Here is a 26,185-nt window from a genome sequence, read left to right on the forward strand (position 1 = left end):
CCCTGGGATCATAACCTGAGCCGAAGGCAGTCGCTTAACCATCTGAGCCACCCAGGCGCCCTCATTATTCTTTATTTTATTTTTAAGTAATCTCTATACCCAACATGGGGCTCGAACTCATGACCCGAACCAAGTTCCAGAGTCGCACACTCTACTGAGCCAGCCAGGAGCCCCTAAACCAGTGGTTTTCAATTAAGTGCTATTAGAATCCTCTATGGAGCTTTTAAAAAAATATTTCAGATGTCTAGGTCTTAACCTAGACCTTCTTGACACTCTGGGGTGAGGGCTGGATATGCACACATTTCAAAAAATACCTACTGTGCTTTCTGAAATGAGCTCCTAGGTAAAAATTCCTTCCTAATCCATTTAGTTTCCCCATCCATTCATCACTCACCTCTAACTGGGTCAACCTTAATTCCTCATCTCAAATTCACCCTTCACCCCACAAGCCCATCTCTGATTCTTCAAAGTGGGCAAATATTAGCTCCTATGAGACTTAAAATATGACGGAAATTTTAAGTGACGGAGCTTGTGGTTAACCAAAGAAACCGGTTATTGTTGGGAATAACAAAAAACAGGAATTCTTTTCTTTTTTCTTCTACAAATGAAGTTTAATTGATAATTCAGCTTCAGGAATAAAAATAACTTCTAAAAGGAGAGTATAAACATATGTTTATTAAGTGTTTTTCAGAGCTTACTCCTTCTCTTCACTTATCTGCATATAGTGCTGATCCATTCTCTTGCCTAAACGTCGTAAAGAAATTAAGATTTTAGGTAGATGAGCTACCTGCTCCCATCCTAAAACACCACAAATCCCCCTGGTCGCCTCAAAGGCAGAACGACTTTCTAGTGTTTCCGTAATGTTTACGGCTGGAATATAGCACCTGCTTAAAATAAAATAGGGAGTCAGAGTTCACCCTAAACATGACCCCAGAAGTGTTTGGCATTAAACTCATGGACTCGGATATTTCACTGGAATTCGCAAACTACCACTACTTAATAAAATGAAGCACATTATGTTAAACTTATAAAGGTTGAGGGTTCTAAATGGGCCAGTGTAGTAAAAGCAGTTATAAATGGAAAATATCACATTTCTGTTGCTAGAAGTCTATAAAAACCCGAGGAAAGAGACTGTAGGTAAGAAGCACATTACTGCCTTTTCTAGTAACACTTTAATCGCTGCTCACAAATGTTTTTGTTTGTTTTGAATTCCTCTCCTGATCATCATTCAGGGCTAAGATATAAAGAGAATTCCTGCTTTATTCTCTACAAGCTGTCAACAAGATGGAAGAACAGAGGGGGCGGTAGCAGAAAAATGAATGAGCAATGACAAGACTGAAAGGACGCTGGGAGCACGTGGGGTGGCCACACGATGAGGCTTCAGATGCGGACAGAGCCATACTCAGATGTGTCGGGCTTCGCCAGCCAGTCACAGCGGCGAACGCACCCCACATGCTAGCAAGAACATCCAGTAATTCCTACTGCATCAAAGGAGTTAGGAAATGAATTAGGAACGAACTTACCTCGGCCCTGTTGAGAAATAAGCTTTTCCTACGGTTTCCTACAAACTCCTTCTCCTTACCAGGTCACGAAACCACAGGCATAAAGAATGTTCTTCCTGGAGAGCTACAAGGGCCCCAGTCTCTGACCTGTCCCCTCTCAGGACCGCTACTACGGACACTTGTTTATATAAAAACAGAGCACTTCCATACGGAGAACCTGTGCTAACAAGCTCTAGAAAAAGCACAGAGACCTGGAATCGATAAATAATCCTAAAAAAACCCTCATTTTATTTAGTGCTTTTATCTTCCTCACTGGCAATTAAACTGACTTCTCCTATTTCCTGAGGCGGTCCCTACTGTGGAGGATCAGTAAGGCATTGAAACCCACTAACTGACTACATTAATCCTAAATGATAAAGGGCTGACTATAATCTCTACTTAAAAGGTTTTCGAGACTAAAGATCTTTTGGGTAGTTGGTTTTTATTCCCTGGATAATATTAAATTCAAATATACCTAATCTTTGGATAAGCAAGAAAGTAAAACATAATATCTCAAACATACTGCGCTAGGGATAATCACATAAACATATTAAACACGAAGAATACTTTTAAAGTATCAAACGTTCACCTAATTAGTGATTCCCACCCCCCAATCTTGAATCTTGGGTATTTTGCAATTTTCCATTTTTTTTTTTACTTTTCTTCTGTCCCTAGAGCCTCCTAATTTCACGCTGCTTGAGCCATCGGCTGTTTTATCAAAGAAACAAACAGAAACCTGATAATCTCACTGTATTCACCTACAAAAAAATCCAGAAATAAAGAAACCTACTCATGAAACACGCTACCTCGGGCAACTGTAGAAACTTCATTTCAGCCATGTCACAATGCTGGCAACCTACTGAGCTGCAAACTATTTTTTCTCTCTCTTAACTTAATAAAGCTTGTCAAAGGTTCCAGGAAACCAACTGTGACTTCAGCTTTTATTGCGTTCTGATGGGATCAGTGATTACAGAGCCCCAGCATCACAGATCGCTCTCCCCATACAGGGCGGAGGAGAACGCGGTGTAATCCAGGGCGCCGGGCACACTGCCCGGACCAGAGTAGGCGGGCATCCTCTTGATGCAGTACTGGGCCTGATCCGGGGGCAGCTCTCGACGTAGCTCCTCTGCCAAGATGTACGGCTGGAAAAAACACACACAAGGGTTTGTAAGCTCAATCGCAGAACACGCTGGAATATAAACGGTTTTAATCCTTACACATGCCTTGCATTTGTTTAATTTAAATAGAGGACAAAAGGCAGGGGGTCTAACGGGCACGGGGGGAGAGGACCAACAGAAGGCTGTGCTTCACTGCTAAGAGCAAATCTGCAAGGTGATTTGTCTTGGGGCCAGCAGGAGATTTAACAGGGCTTCATAAAGGCAGAGGGAGGACTATCATCAATATTTCTCAAACTGAGCCATCATGCAAGTGAAAAATACTATGACCCAAGAGTCATACTGGAAAGATAAAGGGATAGTTGGGGTTTATATCATATGCTGATGAGACTATAGGGACAGTTAACATGATCAACGTTTTCTTTTTTTTTTAACGTATGTGATATGTGTTTTTAGAAAATGGAGTCATTTTTCTACTCAGGTTATTAAAAAGCTAATTTTGCCACCAGAGAAAACTTCTTTGTAAAGCAAGATAAAACTGACATTTAACAATGGAATGTACGTATTTTTTTAAATGTCGTATGTCCAACTGGAAAGAGGGTAATTCCGGTAAAACAGACCGGTTGGAAAATAGTGAAAATAAACAAATAGCAAATATGCTTAACTTATAGTAGGGTGTTTTTGGGGGGGGGGGATGGGTGGGTTAGGTGAGCTTTGGTTTATTACCTCCTGATCAGATGGGCTCTCTCCCTATAGTACCCCCATCCTCAGGATACGGGGCTAATTTTAAAACAAACATTATTGCTGTCAGGATAGTTTATCTTGTCTGATGCTGTAAGGTAATAAACACGGCTCTGCTGATGTTTCAACATGCTAAATTCTTCTTCCCTTTCAGCCAGAACACAGAGTAAAAGAATCCTATTCCACATTGAATTTATACCTACTAAGATGTTGTTACCGTTTGGGGAACGAGACCTGAAGATTCTGAACTTGCCGTTAAACTCCTACTTAATTTCTAGGCTACACGTAATGCAAAGCTTGCCAACAGTTTAAATGACTGAATGGCTATATTTAACTTGGCTTCCATGGTTGGGCCCAAAGTCAGGGTCACCGATCCTTAAGAAAAGGTTCCCAGTTCCACAGTATCTGAATTGTGCAGTCTCTTCTTTCTGAGTCTCCCAAAACCAGAATGTAAGATGGAGTTTAACCAGTTAAACACACACCAAAAACTCTTCAAAATATGCACCGAGTTCCTTCTGTCAAACTCCCTGGGAGGCCCACACAAATGCTGGGAACAGAGTGTCTGTGTTTTCTCTGTTCTGTGTGGGCCATTGGTAGGTTGACTTGCGGCTTTCTGGATCCAATGCTGATGTGGTACAAAATACACTAATATCAAAATGGTTTTTACTTGGCAACGCTGTTTCCTGCTTTACTAGAACAATGCCATGAGGTCCCACAAAAGCAGAAGGAAATCTGTCGCTGCAGACCTTATCAGAAGCCAGGATCCGGAAGGAGGCGATGACCTGCTCAGCCGTGTCGGTGTCGGCCGTCTCTCTCGTCATGAAGTCGATGAAGGACTGGAAGGTGACGGTGCCTTGTCCGTTGGGATCCACCAGGGTCATGATGCGCGCAAATTCAGCCTCGCCCTGAGGCAAGGTTGCAAAGACACACGTACTTCAACAAGACACAATCCTCAACAGCACCATTTCCCTTAACTCCTGACATGCCAATCCTGATGACCTGAAAACTTAAATGTTCCCTGCATTTCCCTTCAGTCTTTGGAACAGATTCCCCAGAGGGGGGACTTAAGTTTATTGCCATCAAATGATGTTACAAGTTACTGTAACATCAAGCCAGAAGCTCCCTAATGTCCGAATTCCTTCCTCTCTCTGTCCCCATGTAGCCGTCAGGCCTGAACGTACTTCTGGAAGAGGAATTGGGAGAGAGCGAGGGAGAGGGGCCTTTCCTCTGACTACAACCAACAAGAGTAACATTGCTAAGGAGAAGGCAGTTCAGAACAGGGCTCTCGTGATTTTTATTTTAAGGGCCTGAAAAGAATCAAAGCAGCTCATGTTCAAAACACACATTAGTATCAGAGGGAAAAGCACTTTGAAAATCATCAGGTTACTAAAAGCCATTGAAGTGTATACACTTTATATGGGGAAACTACAGTCTGCAATAAAACTGTTTTAAAAACGGTTCATGTTTTCTACCTTCACTAGGAAAAAAAATCTGACCAATTACTGAATAACAAAATATGTTCTGGTTCTATGAAATGATTTTTATACAGCAGCAGGCAAACCTTCCAAGAAGATCGCCCTATACAATGAAAGGGAACCGATCCCAGATGTGCTGTCACACTCGAAGCTAGTCATTTCCTGTAACATAAGCCCACACTCTAGAAAATATCCATCCAACCCTTGTAAAATTTTAGCTTTTGTCTTACCAAATCATAGCCCATGGAAATCAAGCAGGCTCTGAAATCGTCATGATCCATCAGGCCGTTCTTCCTCTGCCGACAAATAAGAACAGAGACGCTGAGAAATAGGGACAAAGCGAACAAGCGAACGGAACAGAATCCAGACAGGGGTCCCGTGGAGCCCTGCCAAGGAGACGGGAAAGGTCACCACCGACTTTTAAGGCGATGGAGCCAACACGGGGATGTTACAAAATAGTTTCTTAAAAAGGAAAAAGCAGGAGGTGGGGGGAGATAACTACCATGCAAAAATGACAGGAGACTACACATTCGTGAAAGCAGCCGAAAAAAAATCACCCAGGGCCCCGAGAATGACCCAGCAGGAACCAATGACTGCCACCTGCTGGTGACAGAGCCTGAGGTGTTGTGAGAAATTATCCCCTCGCTCTCGGCCCCAGGGGCTCCTCATTTGTGAAGCTCCCCCCAAACAACAGCACTCCTACAGCTCAGACCCACGGACCCCACAAGCAGTCTCAGGCTCGTGGGCCAGGATGGCGTGGCCCCTCCAGGCATCACAGCCCGCCCCCCGCCGCAAGTGCCACGGAGGTGTGCACAGGGCAGCGAGCAGGAAGGCCCACGCGGACAACCGCCATCACAGCTGAGAAAAGGCTAGGGCAGGACAAAGAGTGACCCCAGCTCTACGGACACCGAGGCGTTGACACAAAGCCCAAGACCTAACGTGCTGAGACCCTCTGCTCGCTTCCTCTCCCTGCCTCTGACCCTCCAGTCCATGCTCGCCGAGGCGGCCGCGCACATTTTCTGAAGCACAGCCACTGTCGTGTTCCATCTATGCTCTAAAAGCTCCGGCAAAAGCCCCTGGGGGCACGTCTGCTGTGCCCTCTGCCGTTCCTACCCTCAGTATTCAACCAGAAGATGAAGCGAAATGGATCCGCATCCCTAACACCTCTCCCCAGGACTTCAAGTAAACTTCTTTTCCCCCCAAAACATATACTCCTTAATATTTAAACGCATTTTTTTTTAATTGGCAGGTTCTGCATTGTCCTCCTTTGGACTTCAGTTGCAAAAAACAATCTCATTATCTTGGATTCAGACAGCTGTGCCCATTCTTTATTACGTCTCAGGCCCCCATCAGAGGTCTACAGTCTGAACTCTCTTAACAGGTCCGAACCTGAGAATTTGCGGGGGGGGGGGGGGGGGGGGGGGGGGGGAGGCGTGAGGAGGGGCAGAGGGAGAGAGAGAATCTCAAGCAGGCTCCACGCCCAGCACAAGCCTGACAGGGGACTTGATCTCACAACCTGCCCTGCCCAGAGGCATTTTGAGAGCCGTTTACTGATAACTGTAAACCGTACACAACGTCCTGTACAGAGTAAGGGACTATCCTTTTTTTAGGGATATTTAGCAAAAGGTATGTGGCCTTAGAAGTCACTTTTAGCCATATGATAAGCAAACTGGGAATCTTGTTATAAAGAATTGGTTCTACTTAATATGATTCAAATCAAAATCCCAGGTAACATTTTAAAAGCAGCACATTACTTTTTATATGCCTTTACCATGAAAACGGTCATCATTCTGTTGGTGCGTTTTCCTTAAAACATGTCACGAGTCCATTTTATTAATTAAAAAAATTAAATTTTACATGTCAAGACAGCAGGTTAAGTTTTCATTAGGTGCTTCACGTAAACAGTTACTTGGGAAAAGTACCTCAGGGCTTTGCATTTAAGTCTTTAGAAAAGATCTTAGTCCAACAACCACACCGCACGAGGGACACACTTTTCCTTCAAACAAATCTAGCTTTGCCATCGACTACAAAGGCATCCATCCGGCCACCTGCAGAACGCTGCCTACGAACCTTTACTTCGAGTCCCCGTGTGCAACGTCAGAGCCTAGCACTGCCTTTCTGGTGGCTGTTTTCCTTTGGTGTTAATCATCCTGTTTCCCTGTAACATTTATAGGGCATTAAGACTTAAACTAAGAGCATGAATATTATTTCACATCCCCAGTGTCGCCTTTCGGGCAAGTCCAGGGAGACGTACCCTGTCGAAGTGGTTGAAGGAGGCCCTGAACTCATTCATCTGCTCCTGGGTGATGCCCTTGGCGTCTCTCGTCAGGATCTGGGTCTCCACTTCATTGATGGTTCTGGCGATGGTCGTCAGCAGCACCTCCCACCCGACACGAATGTGCTGCCCGAGGAAAAAGGAAATGGTCAGCTCTGGGTCCTGCGAGCACATCAGTCTTGCCCTCCTGATCTCCCTAACCAGAGGGCTTAGACCCAGAGGGAGAGAAATAGGGCTTACTCAACTCTGTTATTATGTATATTTTTTTCATTCTAATTTTTCACTCTTCCTAAGATTCCGTAGTGGGAAGCACTCAGACGTGACAGCGGGGTTCTCACAGGGGCGACCGGCACTTTGTAAATAAGATGTGCAATGGAGAGTCTATTTGTCGCTGGAAATATCTTTCCATTCACTAAGTAGCAGGATGGGCCCTGGGTTACACCTGCCGGCTCCCAGGGGGAACAAATGGGGCCAAACTGGTAGAAAAGTGAACCGTTAGTTACTCCCCATGCGAGCGGCGCCATGAATTCACTGTCTTGCTAATGAGGATGATGACAGAGAAAACTAACACTTTCATAGCTCTTGACACAGTTCACAAAGCTTTTTCACGTACAGTGACAGGGAAGGCTTGAAGATCCCTTGCTTTCACGGTGTAGCACCTCCCACAGAAACAGAGACAAGTGGTGGTGGGGGACACCCTGAGAGGAGGTGAAAAATGGTCACAACCGGAAGCAAAGCCGCCTAGCCCATGGGGCACTGTACCTCCATGGTGTAATTGGTGTGCTTGTTGTCAAAGACCAGGGCCTCCTGGATGAGCTGATGGTCTCCCTCCAGCTTGTCGATGTTGTTCTTATAGTTGATGATGTTGTGCTCATACTGCTTCAGCTGATTCATCTGGTCTTCCAGGGCCCCTGTGATCTGGATGGAGCTGCGGGCAATCTCCTGACAGAGGCAAAAAGAGGGAGGAAACCGGTGAGTCGGCCTCAGATGCTACGCTGGGGCTCGGCAGCCACCAGAGTGCCCCGATTTTCTCCCGTGAGGTGGGAGGCGGCAGTCCCAGAGCGTGACAGCGGCTTGGCGGGGGGTGGGGGCATCAACCAAGATCCAAAACAGCAAAGGAAGAAGAGTAGTAAGAGAAGAGTTATTTCTTCCTCAGCCGAAGATGGAAGCTTCCCTGGGTCAGAGCTGCCCCGTTCTGGAGGGGGCTGGGGGATGTTCTGCAGGAAAGAAGCTGCCAGACAGATTTAAGAGCACTGGCGCGTCAAAAGAATTTCCTGTATTTTTACAGGTTCTCCCTTTAGGAGAAAAGGTAACATTTTATCACCAAAAGAGAGGTTGGGAGAAACACAAGAAGGGCAATATATGTCTCTTGGCTGCTCTTAGTGATAAAATGAACCCAGAAATCAGTGTCATTCCATGATCACTTTTCTTTAAATGTTCTGAAAATGCAAAGCATTTGTGACTCTTCACATGTCCTCCCTAGGGACGGGGGGTTTAAAATCTAGGTCCTACAGAGGCTGAACACCAAGAAAGAGCCCTGACATCCTTTTTACTGCCAAAATGAACAGATGGCAGCAAGAACAGCCTCGGCCCCCTTTTTAGCGGGCCCCCCACGCACTGCACCGATGCCCACAGGCTACACGAGCTCGGGGGCCCAAAGGAGTAAAGCCCGGCGTGACACGAAGGGCCCTCACAGCACTGAGCGGGGCGATCAGGACAGAAGCAGAAGAGGTGTCATTGTTGGGTCAACGCAGGGACTAATTTCAAGGGTTGCAAGAAGCTCTTTGGAAGGGCACCACCCTACCTCCATCTTGTTCTGGATCCACGGCCCAATGGCATTGGCCTGTGCAGCAAACTGGCGCCGCAGACGCTCATTGGCGTGCTGGCGGGCTAGCTCCTCCTGCAGGGACTGATCCCGGATGGGCACGAGCTGCTTCACCTGTCAGGGACCAAGGGCAACAGGGATGAGAGGCGAGCTTGCATCCAATAGTAGTAACCAAGATATGTGCCAACAGTCCAAAGTGTCGGGGTGGGAACAGAGGGAGGGTGGGGAGGAAGGAGAAGAAGGGAAGAGGTGGAAAGAGGAAGGGGAAGTAGGGAGAGGAGAGGGGGAGCGGGCGCCCCTAGTACAGGAACTAAGGGAGAGCTGGGTCTAGTCCTGGTGGCCAACCAGTGGAAAGACTGGGTGTGTCTGCATTAGGGACCTGGATGTCCCTGCAGCCGGGGGCGGGGGGTGGGGCAGGGTGGGGGGGGGAGGTGGGAGGGATGGGGGGAAGGGGGAGGTCTTTCAGGGGCCCGGCCCAAAGCGCAGAGGATTCGTGAACTGGAAGGAGGCAGAGCTGACATCTTTATTTTCATGATCTCTAATTGAAAGTTAGCATTTCCTTTGATTATGAAAATGGGCAGCAAATCCACAGTCCTATTTAGCCGTGCTGTGACTTGACCACAGTAGAAATCACAGTCTCATATAACATTAGTTATTGCCTGCTTCTCAAAATAGCATGCACACTCATCCCTGCTTCAAAATGATCAGATTTGCTGTTAGACCCTGCCTTTAAATGTGTCCGTGCAGAAGCACTTCTGCTACCAGATGGCAATTTTTAAAAAACATTTTAATGGGGGCACCTAGATGGCTCAGTCTGTTAAGCATCTGCCTTCAGCTCAGGTCATGATCCCAGGGTCCTGGGATCGAGCCCCGCATCGGGCTCCCTGCTCCACGGGAAGCCCGCTTCTCTCCCTCTCCCACTCCCCCTGCTCGTGTTCCCTCTCTCGCTGTGTCTCTGTCAAATAAATAAAACCTTTAAAAAAAAAACCTTAATGACTATATTTAACATCACTTGTTTCTGTTGCCACCTTAAATGTTTTTATGAATTTACAAATACAATCATCAGAAGGGATCCACAGGCTCCCCGACTGCCGGACGGATCCAAGACACAAAAAAGTTAAGGACCCTGCTTAGGTTCGTGAGTTCAAGTCCTGTCTAATGTGGGATCGCAGGAAAGCGTTGTACCAGCCTACGTCTTTCTCGTTCCATTTGTACCCAGTGATGTACATTTTCACGCCCTGCCTGAGTTCTCTCTGTGTCCACAAAGGAACTATTTCTAACGTCTTTTTTGTGTTTTCTGCAAAACGGCTCCTACAGACGTCACTGTTCATCATGTCCCGTTCACAAAAATCCACGTGCCCGCTCTGCTCTTTATCTTCGTGCTGGGAGAAATGTCTGACCCACTTTAAGAAAGGACATATTTCCCTTTTCCTCAGGAGGACGACTTAGCTCAACATGTCTCCTTTTTCCATGATGGCTGTCAGAAGGCCCAAGCTAAATGTGAAGCTCACACGCAGTCAGTCGGTTCTGTCTCTCAGATTCCCCCTCTCCTCCCCAAACCCGGTCTGCTCCTCTTTTGCACTGTTGATAACTGAATAATTGTTACACGTGTGTTTTCATAGCAAACCACCTCAAATCCACCTGGTGGACTTATTCCTGGGAGGCTCTGTAGTAGCATATGGAGATAACTGTGCTATAATTTAAACCATGAAAATAATTTTTTCTTAAGAATGAGACAAAAAGGCTCAAATGATCCCATGTGGACTATAATTAAACCTGTGGACAGTTTCCCAAAATCTAAAAGGCAGCGAGTCAGCAGGAGTACTTGAGTTCCCTAGTTTTCTAGGCAATTTTTCTGCATTTAAAATTCACACACATTTATTTGGGAAGTGTCTATCCCATATTCTAAAAATTCTTTAATGAAGTACGTACTATAGGCAGGCTTGAGTGCACCAAATTTTCAGTGGGGGTTTTAAAAATAGTTTCCCTTATGGTATTAGTCTCATAACCTATACTGACTTTGCCAACATTTTATAAGAGCCTTCTTAAGGAAAAACATTTCTAACTTCCTCTCCTTACAAATCAGAGGCTGCCCAATGGCATTTAAGAGTCTAACATATTTCATCTGTTAAAAACGAGACAACAGGCCCCAAATGGAGTCACTTAGGCTAAGCCGCACATCACCAACCCAAGACTCGATTCTAGTTTCCGCTCGCCCAGGAATGGAATCTTAAAACAGTCAATAGCCTGATCAGCACTATTAGGTCATCTGCCCGACAGACCCCCGAAGGAAAGTAGCCTCGCAATAACCAACTGGCTTTTTTCCCCCAGTATAACTTCCCTGTTCCCGCTTCCCTCTGCCCATAAAAGTCTTTCATTTTGTACAGCGCCTCAGAGCTCCTTTCCATGTGCTAGATGGGATGTCTGCATGATTCAAACACTGTGAAATCTGGGGTGAATGAAAACCCCGATCGTCATGCAAATCAGTCACTCTTGTTCCCCAAGTATCTACCTCTTCCCTCAACCTTGGCTTCAGGAATGCCCACCTTGTCCCACATCCGGTCCTCAGTCACCCACCTTGTCCCACTTGGCCCGGAGCTCATCCATGGTGACAGTGCTGTAGGGATTGCTGGAGCTGATTCTGATGTTGTAGCTCTGGATCACCTTCTCCACCTCGTTCTGGATGGCCATGATGGACTGCCGCTCACCGTCCGCCTCCGGCAGCGTTGCCTTGAACTGCTCGTGGGCAGTGATCAGACTCTAACCCAGAGACAGAAGCAGGGAGAACTTTACTGTCGTGTGAATTTTACAGGCTTCGATGTTCCTTCTGCACACATGTGAATGCCCTTTATGAAGGCAGGAATCTCTGCAGGGAAAACAAATTCTGGATGTTTTCATAAAGCTATTTGGTGCACCAAAGTCAGGTTCCTTGAAAATGGAAAAAAAGATAACCGTGATGACTAATTGATGCCTATGAATCCAGAGTCTTCAAAAAAAAAAAAAAACCTGTTTTTTTTTCATAATTTTTTTTAAAGATTTTATTTATTTATTTGAGAGGGAGAGTGAGAGAGAGAGAGAGAGAGAGCACATGAGAGCGGGGAGGGTCAGAGGGAGAAGCAGACTCCCTGCTGAGCAGGGAGCCCGATGCGGGACTCGAACCCCCGACTCCAGGATCATGACCTGAGCCGAAGGCAGTTGCTTAACCAACTGAGCCACCTAGGTGCCCATTTTTCATAATTTTTGATCCCCAGTTACTGTTTCGGTCTTACTCTCCATCGACAAACAGAACTTAGTTGCCACATTTGCTGCCTTTATACTTAAAGACCACCAGGAAATACAGCCCTACTTCTCAAAAAGTAAAGGCCACAAAAAACCACTCTTTCCCCCTAAGGCTTTAAAGTCCCATTTATCAAACCTATCCTTTGGCCCTAATGTATAAGACAGCGGCCCCTTTGTTCTGCTGTGTGTAGATACCACAAAAACCACCTCCCAGTGCCAAGCTAACAGTCATTTTAGACACTGCAAGAGATCGGCTACAATAGAGAGATCGACCTTTCACCAAAGAAACTACATCATGCATCAGGTATGGCTTCCATGGCAAACTTAGATGTCTCACTTACTCCAAAAACAAACGATTTTAGGTTGCTAACCTCTGCTTAAGAATGCATGCATGCAAAAAAAAAAAAAATGCAATGTTCAACAAAGTAATTTCTTCCCCCCTACACCCAGGTGCAAACCCTTCTAGAATGTTCCTTGGCAGGGAGGTGTGGATTCTAATTCCTTTATATTTGGAACCTTCAGCATTCCTTCATATTTGGATTCTTTTTGATGATTTACCTATTTTACAGAAAGAAGAATTTAGAAGTATTTTCCCTTAATATTCCATTGTACATCAAATTCACTGTACACTGGTCTCTCAATAGACTGGGTCCTGGCTCTTTGAAAGTAACCCACCTCCCTAATGTGACTACTTATAGAAGTCTTACTCACAAGTTTGAAGTTCTGGAAGAAATCAGAAACAGAACATTTTGGTTTGTGGGAGACAGGAGGTGCTGCTTTGTGGTTTCTTATGCTTTAGGATCCAGCAAAACTATACAGATCTTAACAAACAGTAATATGCATATATTTGCAAAGTACTTAACTCAGCAGCCAATAAACCCATACCTTTCCACAAATACCTCCCAAGAGAGTAGATGTCTATGTTCCCCAATGATTCCATGGTATTTTTTAAAGAACAGGCCCCTTTAGATGTATTCACCATTGTCTGATGGATGTTAATTTTTCAGTTGCAGCAAAAAGTAGACACATTTTTAAGCTAAGGGTCAAAGGGTAATTTGGGCTTCCTACCTACATCTTTCTTAGTAAAAAACAAAAGAATTCTACATTTTTAAATTTACAATTTGGGCGCCTGGGTGGCTCAGTTGGTTAAGCAACTGCCTTCGGCTCAGGTCATGATCCTGGAGTCCCGGGATCGAGTCCCACATCGGGCTCCCTGCTCAGCAGGGAGTCTGCTTCTCCCTCTGACCCTCTTCCTCTCATTCTCTCTCTCAAATAAATAAATAAAACTTAAAAAAAAAAAAAGGAAGTGATCCTTTAAAAAAAATAAAATAAAATTATAATTCATCTCTAGCACAGTACAAGCACGAAGCTGGGGGTTCAGTTACCTGGATTTCCTCAATGCTGTGGACAATGAACATGTCTTGTAGGTCCTCCATGGCACCTTCCATCCAATTGTTGAAAGGAGCCGCTCTCTTGGCAAACTCCAAGTGAAGCTGATCAATGGTTTCTAGCAATTTCTCAGTTCTCTGGAGGTAAGTTAAATAGAAGCGTTACCACGGATGAATAAAAAAATTCTCTCCGAAGACGAACAATCAACCTATTATCTGACATTGTGTTAATCACAATGCGCTCATCACTAGCATGTGTAGCCACAAGATCAGCCAGTGTTCATGATTAGACTGAGCCCAGCAGGTCCCTCAAGTGGCTTCTGAATCAAAAAAGGATTTAATAACATCCAGAGTAGCCTTGTTTTCAAAGGAGAGTCCTCTGCTCCATGCTACTTTTCTGAAAACTGAGAAACCGTAGTGGCGGGGGGGGGGATATAGTAACTTGCTTTCGGCTCATATAGTACCTTTAACGTCAGCTCTGATTCCCTAACCACGCTAAGTAACAACACTCCACACACCATCCTCGTTTTATAGAAAACAGTGTGCAGAGAAGATGCACGCCTTTCCCAGAAGTCACCTACCTAAGCGAAGACACAGAACTACAGTTTAATGTTCTCAAATCCTCATTCAGGATCTAACACAGAGCTCCTCTTGGCCTTTCTGGCCACGTGGAAGCAGGTGGCTTTGAACCACAGAGAACACTGTACTTGTTTCACGGGGCAGAGATGCTGGGGGCAGACAGGGAAAGCACCCCCTATCTACAAGTCTTCTGTCCTTACTCATTTTTTTTCTCCTGTGCTAAAGTGTTTGTGGCGGGGGCGGTCTCTGTTTCATGCCTGGTCCTTTTTCTCTCACATCCTTTCTTTAGGAGACTATGTAACAGCCGTTTGGCATCTAGGAAGCTCGATATCATGTATTTTAAAAGTGAAAGAACTCAGAAAACTGGCCATTGCCTCCTTCCTTCACATTATAGCAGTCTTCCATGGTGAGAGACAATGGGTACAGCTAAATACCAGCCACTTTGGGCTGCTTATCCAAATCTTGTACTTGACTAAGGCCAAGTTCATCCCTTCTCCTTCAACATTTGCTGCCATTTTGCCTTTGCCCGGCAACACGTGAAGTTCTTCCTGATTCCCCAAGTCAATATACTCTTTATAGAGGGCCCTTTGGAAATTCACCGTAATCACCACCTGATACAAAATGGGCTTATACCCTAATCTTATTAGCTCTGGATTTTTTTTTTTAATTCAAAAGTATGCATCACTGAAAAAAAAAAAAGCATGTTTCCCCACTCTATGGATAAATTATGGGACAAATCTACCAACTTTGCATTTCACACTTTCTATTTTTCACATTCTCTGTGGCAGCTCCTTTCATGAGACAACCTGTTTTGTTTTAGATGCAGCATGCCACAGAAAAACAGGGATAATCAGTAACAGGGACTTCATTCAAGAGCCTTTGTGAAAAGATCTCATGTCAACAGGTGGCTGATGGGATGTCAGGTCACCAGGGCTTCACCTCCAGGGCCTCCCTCCTCTTCTGAGTAAGCGTTCCCAGTCTGTCCCACTGGTCACAGATCTTCTGACACCGATCGTTGATGTTCACGGCGTCGTGATAGTCCAGTTCACTGGGGGAAGTGAAAATGAAGATGAACTCTCCCTGATGTTATGAGGAAAACGGACACGGGCTCAAAATAAACTGATTTTTTTTTTTTTTTAAAGATCTGACAGAAAAATGGCCGGGTATTTCAGGGTTTTGTCAACTGTCACCAAGGCAAACATGATCATTGGTCTTTGACAGATGCCAGGAAGAATGAGTGAAACTCTTGCTGGTCCAACAGTTTTCTACACAGACAGAAATGCTGTCTCCTCGGTGCCCCAAGCTGACTTCATTCTGGCCCGGCCCCAGAGTATTATTTTTAAGTGGCAGTGTACCTGTAAACAAAGCCAACCATCTGACCTGGAGGACAGTCCTGTGGGCTTCCTGAAGCCACAGTGACTGGGACAGCAAAGTGAGTCAAGGGGGAGGGAGGTGTCAGCTTGCACCCCCTTGTGTCCTTGGTTCCCCTCAAAGGGCCCTGGGCTTCAGGGCTGGGGTGGAGCGCCACATCCAGAAAGGATGCTGTGGCTTCATCTAGCACTGCAGGGACCTTGAAAAACTAGCAGACCAGAGAGCCCTTCCTCTTCTGCACAGAACTTCTGACTTGTCTAATGCCCCTGGTGTGACAGCAAGAACATGGTTTCTTTTTTTTTTCTTTTTTTAAGATTTTATTTATTTGACAGAGAGAGACACAGCGAGGGCAGGAACACAAGCAGGGGGAGTGGGAGAGGATGAAGCAGGTTTCCCGCTGAGCAGGGAGCCCGATGTGGGACTCCATCCCAGGACCCTGGGATCATGACCTGAGCCGAAGGCAGACGCTTAACGACTGAGCCACCCAGGCGCCCGGAACAATATGGTTTCTTACGAAGTAACCCCTCTTCCCCACCAGCCCAGTCTATGCATCCTACTGGGATCTTTGTAAGGTGAACTTAGCATTCAAACAAATTCCCAACTAGAAGTTCACCTCATATCTCTGGGGATAAAAAGTTAAGATGAAAGCAAGACTCACAGACGTTTAAAGACACCTTTAGGAGAGACTTCTTTGCAAACAGTCCAAGATAAGGCAAACTTTAAGGAACCCCCTTCCCCCCCCACCCCCCCCACCCCCGCCAGCCCACCCATCCTACTAAATCCATTTCCCTAAGGCTTAAGCTTATTTATTTCTTCTTTCAACTTTAAATTAAGGCAATGGTTGCTCGCCACGTGTTTTTCTTTTCCTCTTAAATAATATTAACTTGTCCGGTCCTGAATACCATTGCTTCTGCTACTGAATAAAGGGCGCCCTCTGTGGTTGTGAGCTGAGGGTTCTTGCAGGGGGTCAAGCCTGTTCAGCTTACAAGCAGCTTTCTACATACATATAACCCTTCATGCAACTGAGACGTACTTAGCCTCTTGGGCTCTTTGCTATACCCCGCAAAAAACAAAACATATCAGCAATCTGCACAGCCTTGAACACAAAGTCAAAAAGGCTACAGCTCTTCCAAATGCAAATATCACGGAAAATAAAGACTTCACGAATAAAAACAACCACCTGAGATCCTTCTATGGATCTGCAATGGAGACACCAATGCTCACCTCCCCACCATTACCTTTAGGGGTATATCCATTTCTCATTTTTCTAAGTCATGCAAAGTTCACACAAAGAGTTCTACGAATACCTGCTCTCAAGGAGTGAGGGTTTGCATAACACTACAAGGAAGGAATACATTGAGATGAACTCAGATTTAAGTTTTGTATGTGGTGCCTCTTTGGACAGTGTGAAGAAATTGACACCGGGGATACCAGGAAGAATAATACAAAATTACTCCTTAAATTTTATGGGCAACACTTAAAACCATTCCGAATTACTCACGGGAGAAGTTATAGAGCATTAAATAGCGTGAGTTTTTTTCCTCCCTGATTTTATTGCAATTGTTAACAAGCAGCCACACACCCAACATTCAAGAAGCATGCTCTTGCAATGACCACAAATCTAGGGTATAATCTAGTGTATAAATTGGATTTTGAAGATCACAAATGATTAAGAGTTTATTTACCAAGCCTAAAAAATAATAGGATACTCTTAAAAGAGGCCGTATCTGTTAGTTCACGAGTTTGTTCTAGTCAAAAGTGAGCAACATGAAAGTTTTAAAATTTAACATAGGAAAGTAAATGTTTATTGTATGTTTTTAAAACTTATCTTGCGACAGTTATCTTTATGTAATTTTGACTCTGAAACTTCTGCAGGTATGTCTATGATTACAATGAGGGGGGAGGGAGTTGGGAATGACATCAGGTACTTATCCAAAGGGGGCAAGGGTCTTTAAAAAGAGGCTTTGAGAGACTGCAGGGAGGTGTCTCCCCAGAGGCGGGCCAGAGGCTGCACCCTGCAACAAGTGGGACCTGAGAACTCCCCCTGGGGTTTACACCAGCCTGGACTCGATCCATGCTGGTCCCTCCCATAAAATAGAAAGCACGCAAATGAAACAGCACGTATTTAATGACACAGAAAAAGTGGGGCCGTGATGTCTCCTCCCCCGAGGTAAGGCAGGCAGGCATTTCTGTTTGGTGTGTGGATGTCCTGCACCCCGGCCCGGGAGAGGTGGCCTTTCCAAGCTGGACCCCAGTCCCCCATGCTCACTTCTCACCCTCTTGGAAGCAGAGCTGCCTGGGGTGGGGCTGCGGGGTGCTTGTGGATGGGAGGGCACGGGGATCCTAGCCCATCCAGAGAAGCAAAGCTGAAGTCTGTCGAGCCGCTTAGAAACACAGAGGCCTCCAGCTTGGCTCTCCCTAAACTGAGTATGGAAACTACCCTGGAAATGCTCTGGGAAGCTCTCGGGGGATTCCTTTCAGTGCACCCTCGGCCCGTGGGCTCGGTGGGCAGAGCTGCGCGGCCGCGTGGGAGCACCTGGGCCTGCGAACCCAACAGCACGTACTTGAGCTCCTGCGCAATGGCCGCTATCTGCTCCACGCGGTCCTGGTGCGCCGCCAGGTCGCTCTCGAAGGCCTCGTGTTTCCGCAGCAGGGCCCGGACCTCGGTCAGAGAAGCCGACTCGTAGTCCTTCTGCAGCAAGATCTGTTCTTTGCCTGCAAGGGTTGCAGAAGGGAATACGAACACTCTGATGGCCCACATCAGCTTCCTGGCACCTGCAAAGTTCTAGGTGATGCTTATGATTCCCAAGAACCAGGAGAAGGGGGTAAACACGGTGGTGCTGTTATCATCGGTTTCTGGGCTGTAACTGTGCTAATGTTGCCCGAGTCCCTCTGTGTTCTAAAAGCTTGTGTCCAGGGCGCCTGGGTGGCTCAGTGGTTAAGCGTCTGCCTTCGGCTCAGGTCATGATCCCAGGGTCCTGGGATCGAGCCCCGCCACGGGCTCCCTGCTCCGCAGGAAGCCTGCTTCTCCCTCTCCCACTCCCCCTGCTTGTGTTCCCCCCACCCCCGACAAATAAATAAATAAAATCTTAAAAAATAAAAATAAAACCTCGTGTCGACACATAAAGGGGGGGGGAAGCATGCTGAGTCCAGGCGAAATAACAGATCTGCATTCTTCCTAATCCTGAGTAACAAGTATCTGATTTTCCAGGGTGTGATGCTCAGTTAATAATTATTAGTTCACAAGAATTATCTGGGATAGTTAGACAAGACACTTGTACTCTACCAGCCTAACCCTCAGCGGAACCTTGACCCCAAACCTTTTTGTTGGAAAGCTTTATTTTCTGTGGTTAAATACCGGCTGTGGTTTCTTTCCTGACAATACTAGAAGTTTCTCTCTCTGATCCTCCACCTATTTCCCCACAAATATTTCTTAAATCAAGCAACTGCTGTGGTTGTAGATGGACTCACGTTTATTCCCTGGTTGATGACCTTTAAGAATTTAAATCTGTGAAGCTTGAAATGGAAAGCAAATGTTCACACATTTAATGACGACAACACAGCACTTCCTATGCGCCAGATATGGATTTAAAAACTTTATATTGTGAACTCATTAAATCTTCATCAAAAGCCTCTATTGGAGGTATTACTGGTATTCCACTTTGAAGAGGACACTGAGGCACTGAGAGATTAGGAGCTCATCCAAAGCGCATAGCTGGGAAGTGTCAGAGCTGGGACTCCAACCTGCCTGGCTCCAGGCCCATGCCTCTCACCCTCTTGCTGGGCAATATCAACGATCAGACAACACCAAAGCAAAAGGGAACCAATGAGGGGAACGTCTCTGACCTTTCTCAAAATAGATGATGCGGTGGGGAGAATGTTATGTTCCTCTACCTCAGCAGAGAGCAGATAGCCCCCACCCCCCCAAAAAATCATATTTATATATATGATCACAGTATCATGGCTATGGAAAGAGATATGATTGCAAGGACTGAAAGAAGGAGATGAATCTAAGCGAAATGAGGAAGCTAAGACGGTAGAAAACGGTCCCTTGCATTCCTCCTTCCAAGCAGATTTTCTCCATGGGAAATTCTGTTGCTTCGTGGCGTGTAATAAACATGCTAGCAGCAGAAGCTGGCTTCTGGGCCTGGGCTGTCTGACCCACAGGGAATAAACAAATCCTTGTGGATCGAATGGAACAAAAGTGGGGGAAGACAGAGGGAGGCCAGGACTTATGTAAGTAAGTGTGGGAAGAATGCATTTCGAGTGCCATTTTGTGAAAAAGTACATTATCTGCTCCACTGGAAAAGAAGTCTCCCCACCCACGTCCTGAAGAAAACCTATGCCTGGGACAGCCGCGGGAGAGGGGCGGGGACGGCGGCCCACAGGGCCACTGACGGGATGTGCGGAGGCTGCACACAGTGGCTCTGTCCACAGCTCAAGCTTGATTTTCCGGGAACCCAACCCCAGGCTAGTGCACTTGCCGTAAGCCCACGTCTCGTGCGTCGAAGCCTTCTGCCTGAACTTCTCCGCTAGGTGCTCCACGCGCTCCAGCCTCCGTATCTCGTTCAGCAGCCACTCCTCGTAACCTTTCTCTGCCTGCTCGAGCCTCTGCCAGGCGCCGGCAATGTCCTGGGGGCGTTCAAGGACAAGCAAAGGCAGGTTTGTTAACCCTCAGGCCCTGGGCTTTTCTACAAATCCCCTCTCTGCCGGGAGTCTGACCGGTTTTCTTTTGTGTTTTCTTCTCCTTGCTTCCCCCTCATCCAGCCCACAAATAACCCCTCTGCTGTTTTGGCTTTCAAAGGTTTTACTTAGCGGCCCACCTTTTTTAAAACTAACATGGTTGTTCTCATCAGCCAATAAATGCCTGATACTTGTCCAGATGTGGACAAAGGCTTACAGGGCTTTAATCTTCTGGCTTGGAAAAGATGACGCCTCTAAGCGACTCAATTCAAATCAGCTAACACTCAGTAACTGGGCTCAACCAGCCAGCCAGCCCGCCATCAACAACCATTTCCTGGACACTAGCAAGAGACTTTTATAGAAGAATTAATGATACCTATAAGGTTCCCTGCCCCTGAGCAGCTTGCGTGACCGCGGGGGGAGAAAGAAGAAATAAGTACAGTTGACCTTGAACAACACAGGGCTTAAGAGCGCCAACCTCTGGCACAGATGAAATCCAACGTACAAACTCTGACTCCCCCAAAACTTCACTACTAACAGCCTGCTGTTAACCAGAGGCCTCACCAGTAACGTACACAGTTGATTAACATGTTTTGTACGTCATATGTATTGTATACTGTATTCTCACGCTAAAGAAAATGTTACTAAGAAAATCAAAAGGAAAATACATCTACAGTACTCTCCTGTATTTATTGAAAAAAAAACCCCATGGGTAAGTGGACCCATGCAGTTCAAATTCATGCTGTTTGAGGGTCAACTGTAATTAAACATGGTCACTGCAGAGAGTGATCGGCTCTGAGGTAAAAACAAAACGGGGTCAGGTGATGCTGAGAGCCCAGTGTGGGGGGTTCCTTCAGGTTGGTCACTTGGAGAAGACACGTCTGAGGAGGTGGCATGTGAGCCGAGTATCTCAGTGACAGAAAAACCCAGTTACGTAAGAGGTGGGAGTGAGCGCTGAGGCCTGAGGGGGGCTGGTCCTGTGTGTGGGGGGCAGGTGAGGCCGCGCGGGAATGGGGGGCGCAGCAGCAGAGACCCATCATCAGGGGGTGGAGGGGGTCAGATCACAAGGTATCCTCTAGGCCAGGTTCACGAATCTGGATCTTAGTCTAAATACTCTGGGAAGTCACGAGAGGGTTTTGAGAAGGGGAGACACACTCTGGTTTCCATTTTTAAAAAAAGCCCAGCTGATGCTGTGGAGATAGTGAATTTTAGGGGCCAGTGAGAGGGGCACTGCAGGGCCCGAGGAGCGGGGGGGAGGAGAGGGAGAGGGAGAGAGAGAGAGAGAGAGAGAGAGAGAGAGAGAGAGACAGAGGTGTCTCAGCAGACAGAGATGACCGTGCAGGTGGAGAGCAGGGCACAGATTCAAGATAGAATCTGGATGCTGACCCGACGGGACTGCTGAGGAACTGCACGCAAGAAGGTGATGGAAAGGAAGAACCCGGATGCCACCTGGGCTTGGGGCATCCGTAACTTAGGGATGGTGATGCCACTTGCTAAGACAAGCATGCCACAGAGGGCCTCGGGGATAGGTCAGGTCTGAAATGCTCTGAGACGTCCACGCCAATACATGACCCTGGAACTGGGGAAGAAGTCTGAGCTGGAGATGCACAGCTGGGGAGGCACAGCTGGAGATGGAGATGCACAGCTGGGGAGGCACAGCTGGAGATGCACAGCTGGGGAGGCACTGGCCTTCAGGCGGTGAGGAAAGCCACCGGCCCGGGGGAGATCCCCTGGGAGGTACAGGGCAGAGGGTCAGCACCATGCCCGGGAGAGGTCCTCCCAGGGACTGGGGTGGCGGTGGGGGGCGAAGATCTGGCCATGTGTGGAAGGATCCCGTGGGGCGGGAAGGAAACGGTGAGGTCGAGAGTAGAAGGAGTTTCGAGGAGGCGGCGTGGCTAATGGCGTGGTTAACAGCGTGGTTAACAGGGTCAAAGCGGCAGAGAATATGGAAATGAAAGTGACAGCGGAATGTCACCACGGGGGCCTCTGAGCCCAACGGGAACGGTCTCCGGAGGGGACCAGCCAGGTGGCTGCGGGGTGAAGAGTAAAAGGAGTAAAGGAGCAGTGAGCAGCTGAGAAGGGTTGCCACCGGCAACTCCTGGAGGTTCTGCGCGAAGGGAAGCCAAGGGCCAGGACTGTGCTACGAGGAGCAGAGGAGGTGGCAAGGTTTGCGATTCTCGAGTCCCAGGTGCGGGTGCCAGGGACTCTGGAGAGCAGGGAAGCCAACCCCGTGCGGGGAGGGAGACCCATGCAGCACCAGGCCCTGGAAAGGTGACCAGGTCCTAAGCGCAGGTGAGAGAGGGCATGTGATGCAGGTGCCAGGAGGCCTGGCGGGAAGACGCAACCGGGTCATGGGAGGGCAGGGGAGGCGGTAAAGGCCGCTCTAGGCGGGGCACCACCCCAGGAGCAACGGGGGCCAAGAACCGCACACCGGTGGGGAAAAAAACCTCCCGAATGACGCGGTTACAGGGCCCACATCCTATCCATTCGCTGAAAGGACCTGTGGCCTTCTGGGCGGCCCATCGGAGAGGAGGCTTCGGAAACAAACGGGGTCCGGGGGCAGGCACTCACCGACACCATCTTGCCCTCGGAGGGCATGAAGGCGGGCCGGTTGCTGATCCGCAGCTTGGTCTGCAGCGTGTTGAAGTTGATCTCCAGCTGACACTTCTCCTGCACCTTGGGCGGCTTGTGCTTGCGCCGGTAGTCCCGGAAGTCCTCCAGCTTCTTCTGCATGGCCTGCATGGTCTTCTCGGGGGTCCGGTTCTCCAGCCAGGGGATTGTGCGGCGAATCCATTCCAACAGCTGGTCCCAAAACACACAAACACTGCTGGAGACGCCAGCAAACCCCGGCCCCCCCACCCCAAGGTGAAAAACAGAAGCACCTGACAATTGGAATGCATTCCACCGAATGTTCCTAAAATGACAGAGTATGACTAGAATACTCTGGACTGAGGGGAGGGGATAAAAAGGCATCTTTAGGCACATGCGCTGTGGCGTGAATGAAAACTTCAGCGCCGCCCCGCCCCCAACCCATGGCTGCTGGTGATCACCCCCACGGTCCCACATACAGGTCGAAAACTGCAAGTCAGCACGAGTCATGTTTCACAAGAATGTGACATTTACAGGAAAGTCAGGGACCAGACATTAGCCGACAAATGCTGGATGGAGCTTTCAAATGAAAAACAAAAACCTGACATGGGATGGAAACTCAGCAAAGAACTGGGTTTAACTTAAAATGTAATTCTGTTTCAAAGAAGCTCAAATCTCATGAATCTATTGACCAGAAAGATACACTGTAAATCTGGGACTGACTCAATGCCAAATTATATTTTAATTTATCACTCTGAGGAAATCCACATGATAGAAGTGAAAATGGTAGTGAATTCCTAAGAATTAAGTATATTCGCCCCCTTCTCTCAAATTACGACCAAGTTGAAAAGCCAGTAATAATTGACACTCGTAATTACTTGGAAAATGACAGCAGGTAAGAATAAAAATTTGCTAAAACGGTGATACACCCACAGTCGAAGGGCTTGAGGAAGATAAATGAAGGACCAGGGAAGAAAGGGAAGGCCAGAACTCCTGTCTGTCCTTTGGTCCGGTCATGCCTCTACCCTGACGTAGGTCCCTGGGTTAAACAATGCTGCCAAATCGAATTTTCCCATAGCAGCAATATGAAAACATAAACTCAATATCATCAGATCGGATTACTATTAACCACTCTTTTGGAAGATTTATTCCAAGTACCCCGACGCTTTTCCCAGGACAGACCAAATATCAGCTAAATCAAGTCAGAGCAAAAATCATTTGGTCATGGACATGTGTCACTGTAACTGAGTTCACCCCAGAGAGGGTGTGGGGTGCCGCTCGCTCAGCCCATCCCTTGACTGGGGGGAGCAACATGGGAGCAGTGACGGACTGCTTTGTTGCTATTTATGCTCTAATCAGAACAGAAAGAGGAGCAACATGGAAGGTGCTATTCTAACCAAGAAGCTGGCTGAAGAGCTGCAGAAGGCATCATGGACATTCATGCTCAAACACCTTCGATGGGGGGCTCTGTCCTCCCCACATTTCCCTCCAGATATTCATAGACACGCACACAAGGCCGAGCCGTGTCTCACAACGGGCTGGGCCAGTCCCTGGGATGCTCAGCTGCTGCGTGGAGCAGGGCTTCTGAGTAACAGAGGGCACGCTAGGTGAGGTGAGTAACCAATGAAGCAGGGAAAAAAGAAACCAGTAATGCGGTGTCCCCTGGGGGTGTCCGACCCTGGCGGTGCAGAGCTGAGCATGCAGTCACATCCCACGTGTCTGCAAACGTGCAGACTACCTCTATGCTTTGGGACCGGTGGGGAGCCCACCGTGATGGCTTTTGTGCCAATCCGTATGTGGCCACAAAATGAGCAACCCCTAAGATCAAGTGCGTTTTCCCACTTTGATTCTGTCCGAGATGAAAAATGCAAAGAAAGGAAACACTGACAGCCGGGGTGTCCCCCTCCGTGCCTCTCCCTCTGGGTGGGAAGGGACGGGACTGCCGGGCACCCGCTTCCTTTACCTCACTTGCTAGCCTCTCATATTCTTCCATCAGCCTCTCATTCTCTTGATTCACAGCAAGAACCTTACATATCCTGTTAGCCGCTGTCTCGGCCTGTAAAACACAATAGGTAAACAAAACAGCTCCGTGGACAGGGATGCGCATGCACAAAACGGAACGTGGTGGGGCAGGAGAGGAAACGAGGAGATGGCGTGCTGATTCAAGGTCGGGGTGGAGGGAGACTGAGGGTATGGCTGTTGAACACCATGAGTCATTTCACACCTCGTTTTACACAGACTTACACGGCAGGCTGAATGTACTGTGGGGAATAATGGGGAGATACCATTAGTCTAAAACACAAGCTTTGTAAAACATCAAGCAAGTTAGTGACAGAAATATGTGGGTCAAGGAAGCCGAAATCCCCCGTGTCCCTGAATGTCCACCTGAGCACTCTACTGACCCCCTGACTATGGAGCCAGAACTCTCTAGATAGCATTAGCCTTTGGAAATCAAAGCAAAAAACTAACCGGGTCCTGAATCTATCTTGTCATTGCACTGAGTTCGCTGAAGCCCTCTTGTCCTGAAATGAATACACCAGAACTTGCTAGACGGGATCCTTCCCCAGAGCTAAACCTGCTTTAAGATTTGTGCGACCTCCACGAGACGTCATCGAGGTATACAGAGTTCTCGGCTGTCATCTTGTGGAGGGGAACTTGGGCCAGGGGTGGCAAAGTGCCCTGAACCATGACCATACGACAAATTAAGAAGAGCAAGCTGCCTCTCCTGGCCTCCAGCCCATCCCAAAGCCTTGCCTCTAAAGCCCCGTTTGCAGTTAAGCGTCATTTGCTGGTGACGGTCGTCGAGAAATCACAGAAATGACACATACTGTGTCCCCCGCACCCCCCAGTCCATCTGTTTTCTCCAAGTAGATTATGTGAAAGGGTGACAGGTGAATAAGGAGAAAGCTGAGGGACGTTCACCCACAATGTGTGCCTTAAGAAATGTGAATTTTTCTGAGGCTTTCACATCGTGATCCTTTCACTATTTCAATTCCATGAAGATTAGTCTTGAAAGGTGTTAGAACAGATCACTGAACAGTGAAGGCAGTTTCTAGGCGGAAAGAACAAGGGGCACTGGGAAGGCGCTCATCTGTCCTAGTCAAATCTCCTCGTCACTGTTCAGGGACCGTGGCGCCATTTTCAAGGCACTTTTTTTTTTTTCCTAAAGCACCAAACGTTTCCCACAATTGAGTAACGAAATCAAAGCAACATCTTAGAAGGAAGGAAAGATTTGAAAACAAAAACAACAACACTTCGGGAACTGTCTGAAGTGAAAGCTGTTAAAAAACACGAAGGATTCACAGTTTGGAACTTGGCATATTA

At 47.3% G+C, this 26,185-nt stretch overlaps 1 protein-coding gene across 3 annotated transcripts in view; it reads right to left on the reverse strand.

Annotated features, from left to right (window-relative positions):
- Positions 1-1,964: 1,964 nt before the first annotated feature.
- Positions 1,965-26,185, reverse strand: part of ACTN2 (actinin alpha 2) — a 65,723-nt gene continuing 41,502 nt past the window's right edge. For 2 of the 3 annotated variants that reach the window (XM_027595105.2, XM_027595115.1), the window contains 13 exons: positions 24,825-24,917; positions 22,844-23,074; positions 20,074-20,221; positions 18,154-18,304; positions 15,158-15,266; positions 13,637-13,777; positions 11,550-11,732; positions 8,952-9,086; positions 7,910-8,089; positions 7,127-7,273; positions 5,103-5,168; positions 4,144-4,302; positions 2,474-2,683 (listed from right to left, as the gene is read on the reverse strand). In XM_027595105.2, coding sequence (XP_027450906.1) covers positions 2,525-2,683; positions 4,144-4,302; positions 5,103-5,168; positions 7,127-7,273; positions 7,910-8,089; positions 8,952-9,086; positions 11,550-11,732; positions 13,637-13,777; positions 15,158-15,266; positions 18,154-18,304; positions 20,074-20,221; positions 22,844-23,074; positions 24,825-24,917 — 1,902 coding nt within the window. In that variant the 3' untranslated portion in view covers positions 2,474-2,524. Of the gene's footprint in view, positions 2,684-4,143; positions 4,303-5,102; positions 5,169-7,126; positions 7,274-7,909; positions 8,090-8,951; positions 9,087-11,549; positions 11,733-13,636; positions 13,778-15,157; positions 15,267-18,153; positions 18,305-20,073; positions 20,222-22,843; positions 23,075-24,824; positions 24,918-26,185 lie in introns of all 3 variants that reach the window. The other variant, XM_027595095.2, reaches the window with a different exon arrangement.

This window comes from Zalophus californianus, chromosome 15 (genome assembly GCF_009762305.2).
Source record: "Zalophus californianus isolate mZalCal1 chromosome 15, mZalCal1.pri.v2, whole genome shotgun sequence".
Taxonomy (NCBI): domain Eukaryota; kingdom Metazoa; phylum Chordata; class Mammalia; order Carnivora; family Otariidae; genus Zalophus; species Zalophus californianus.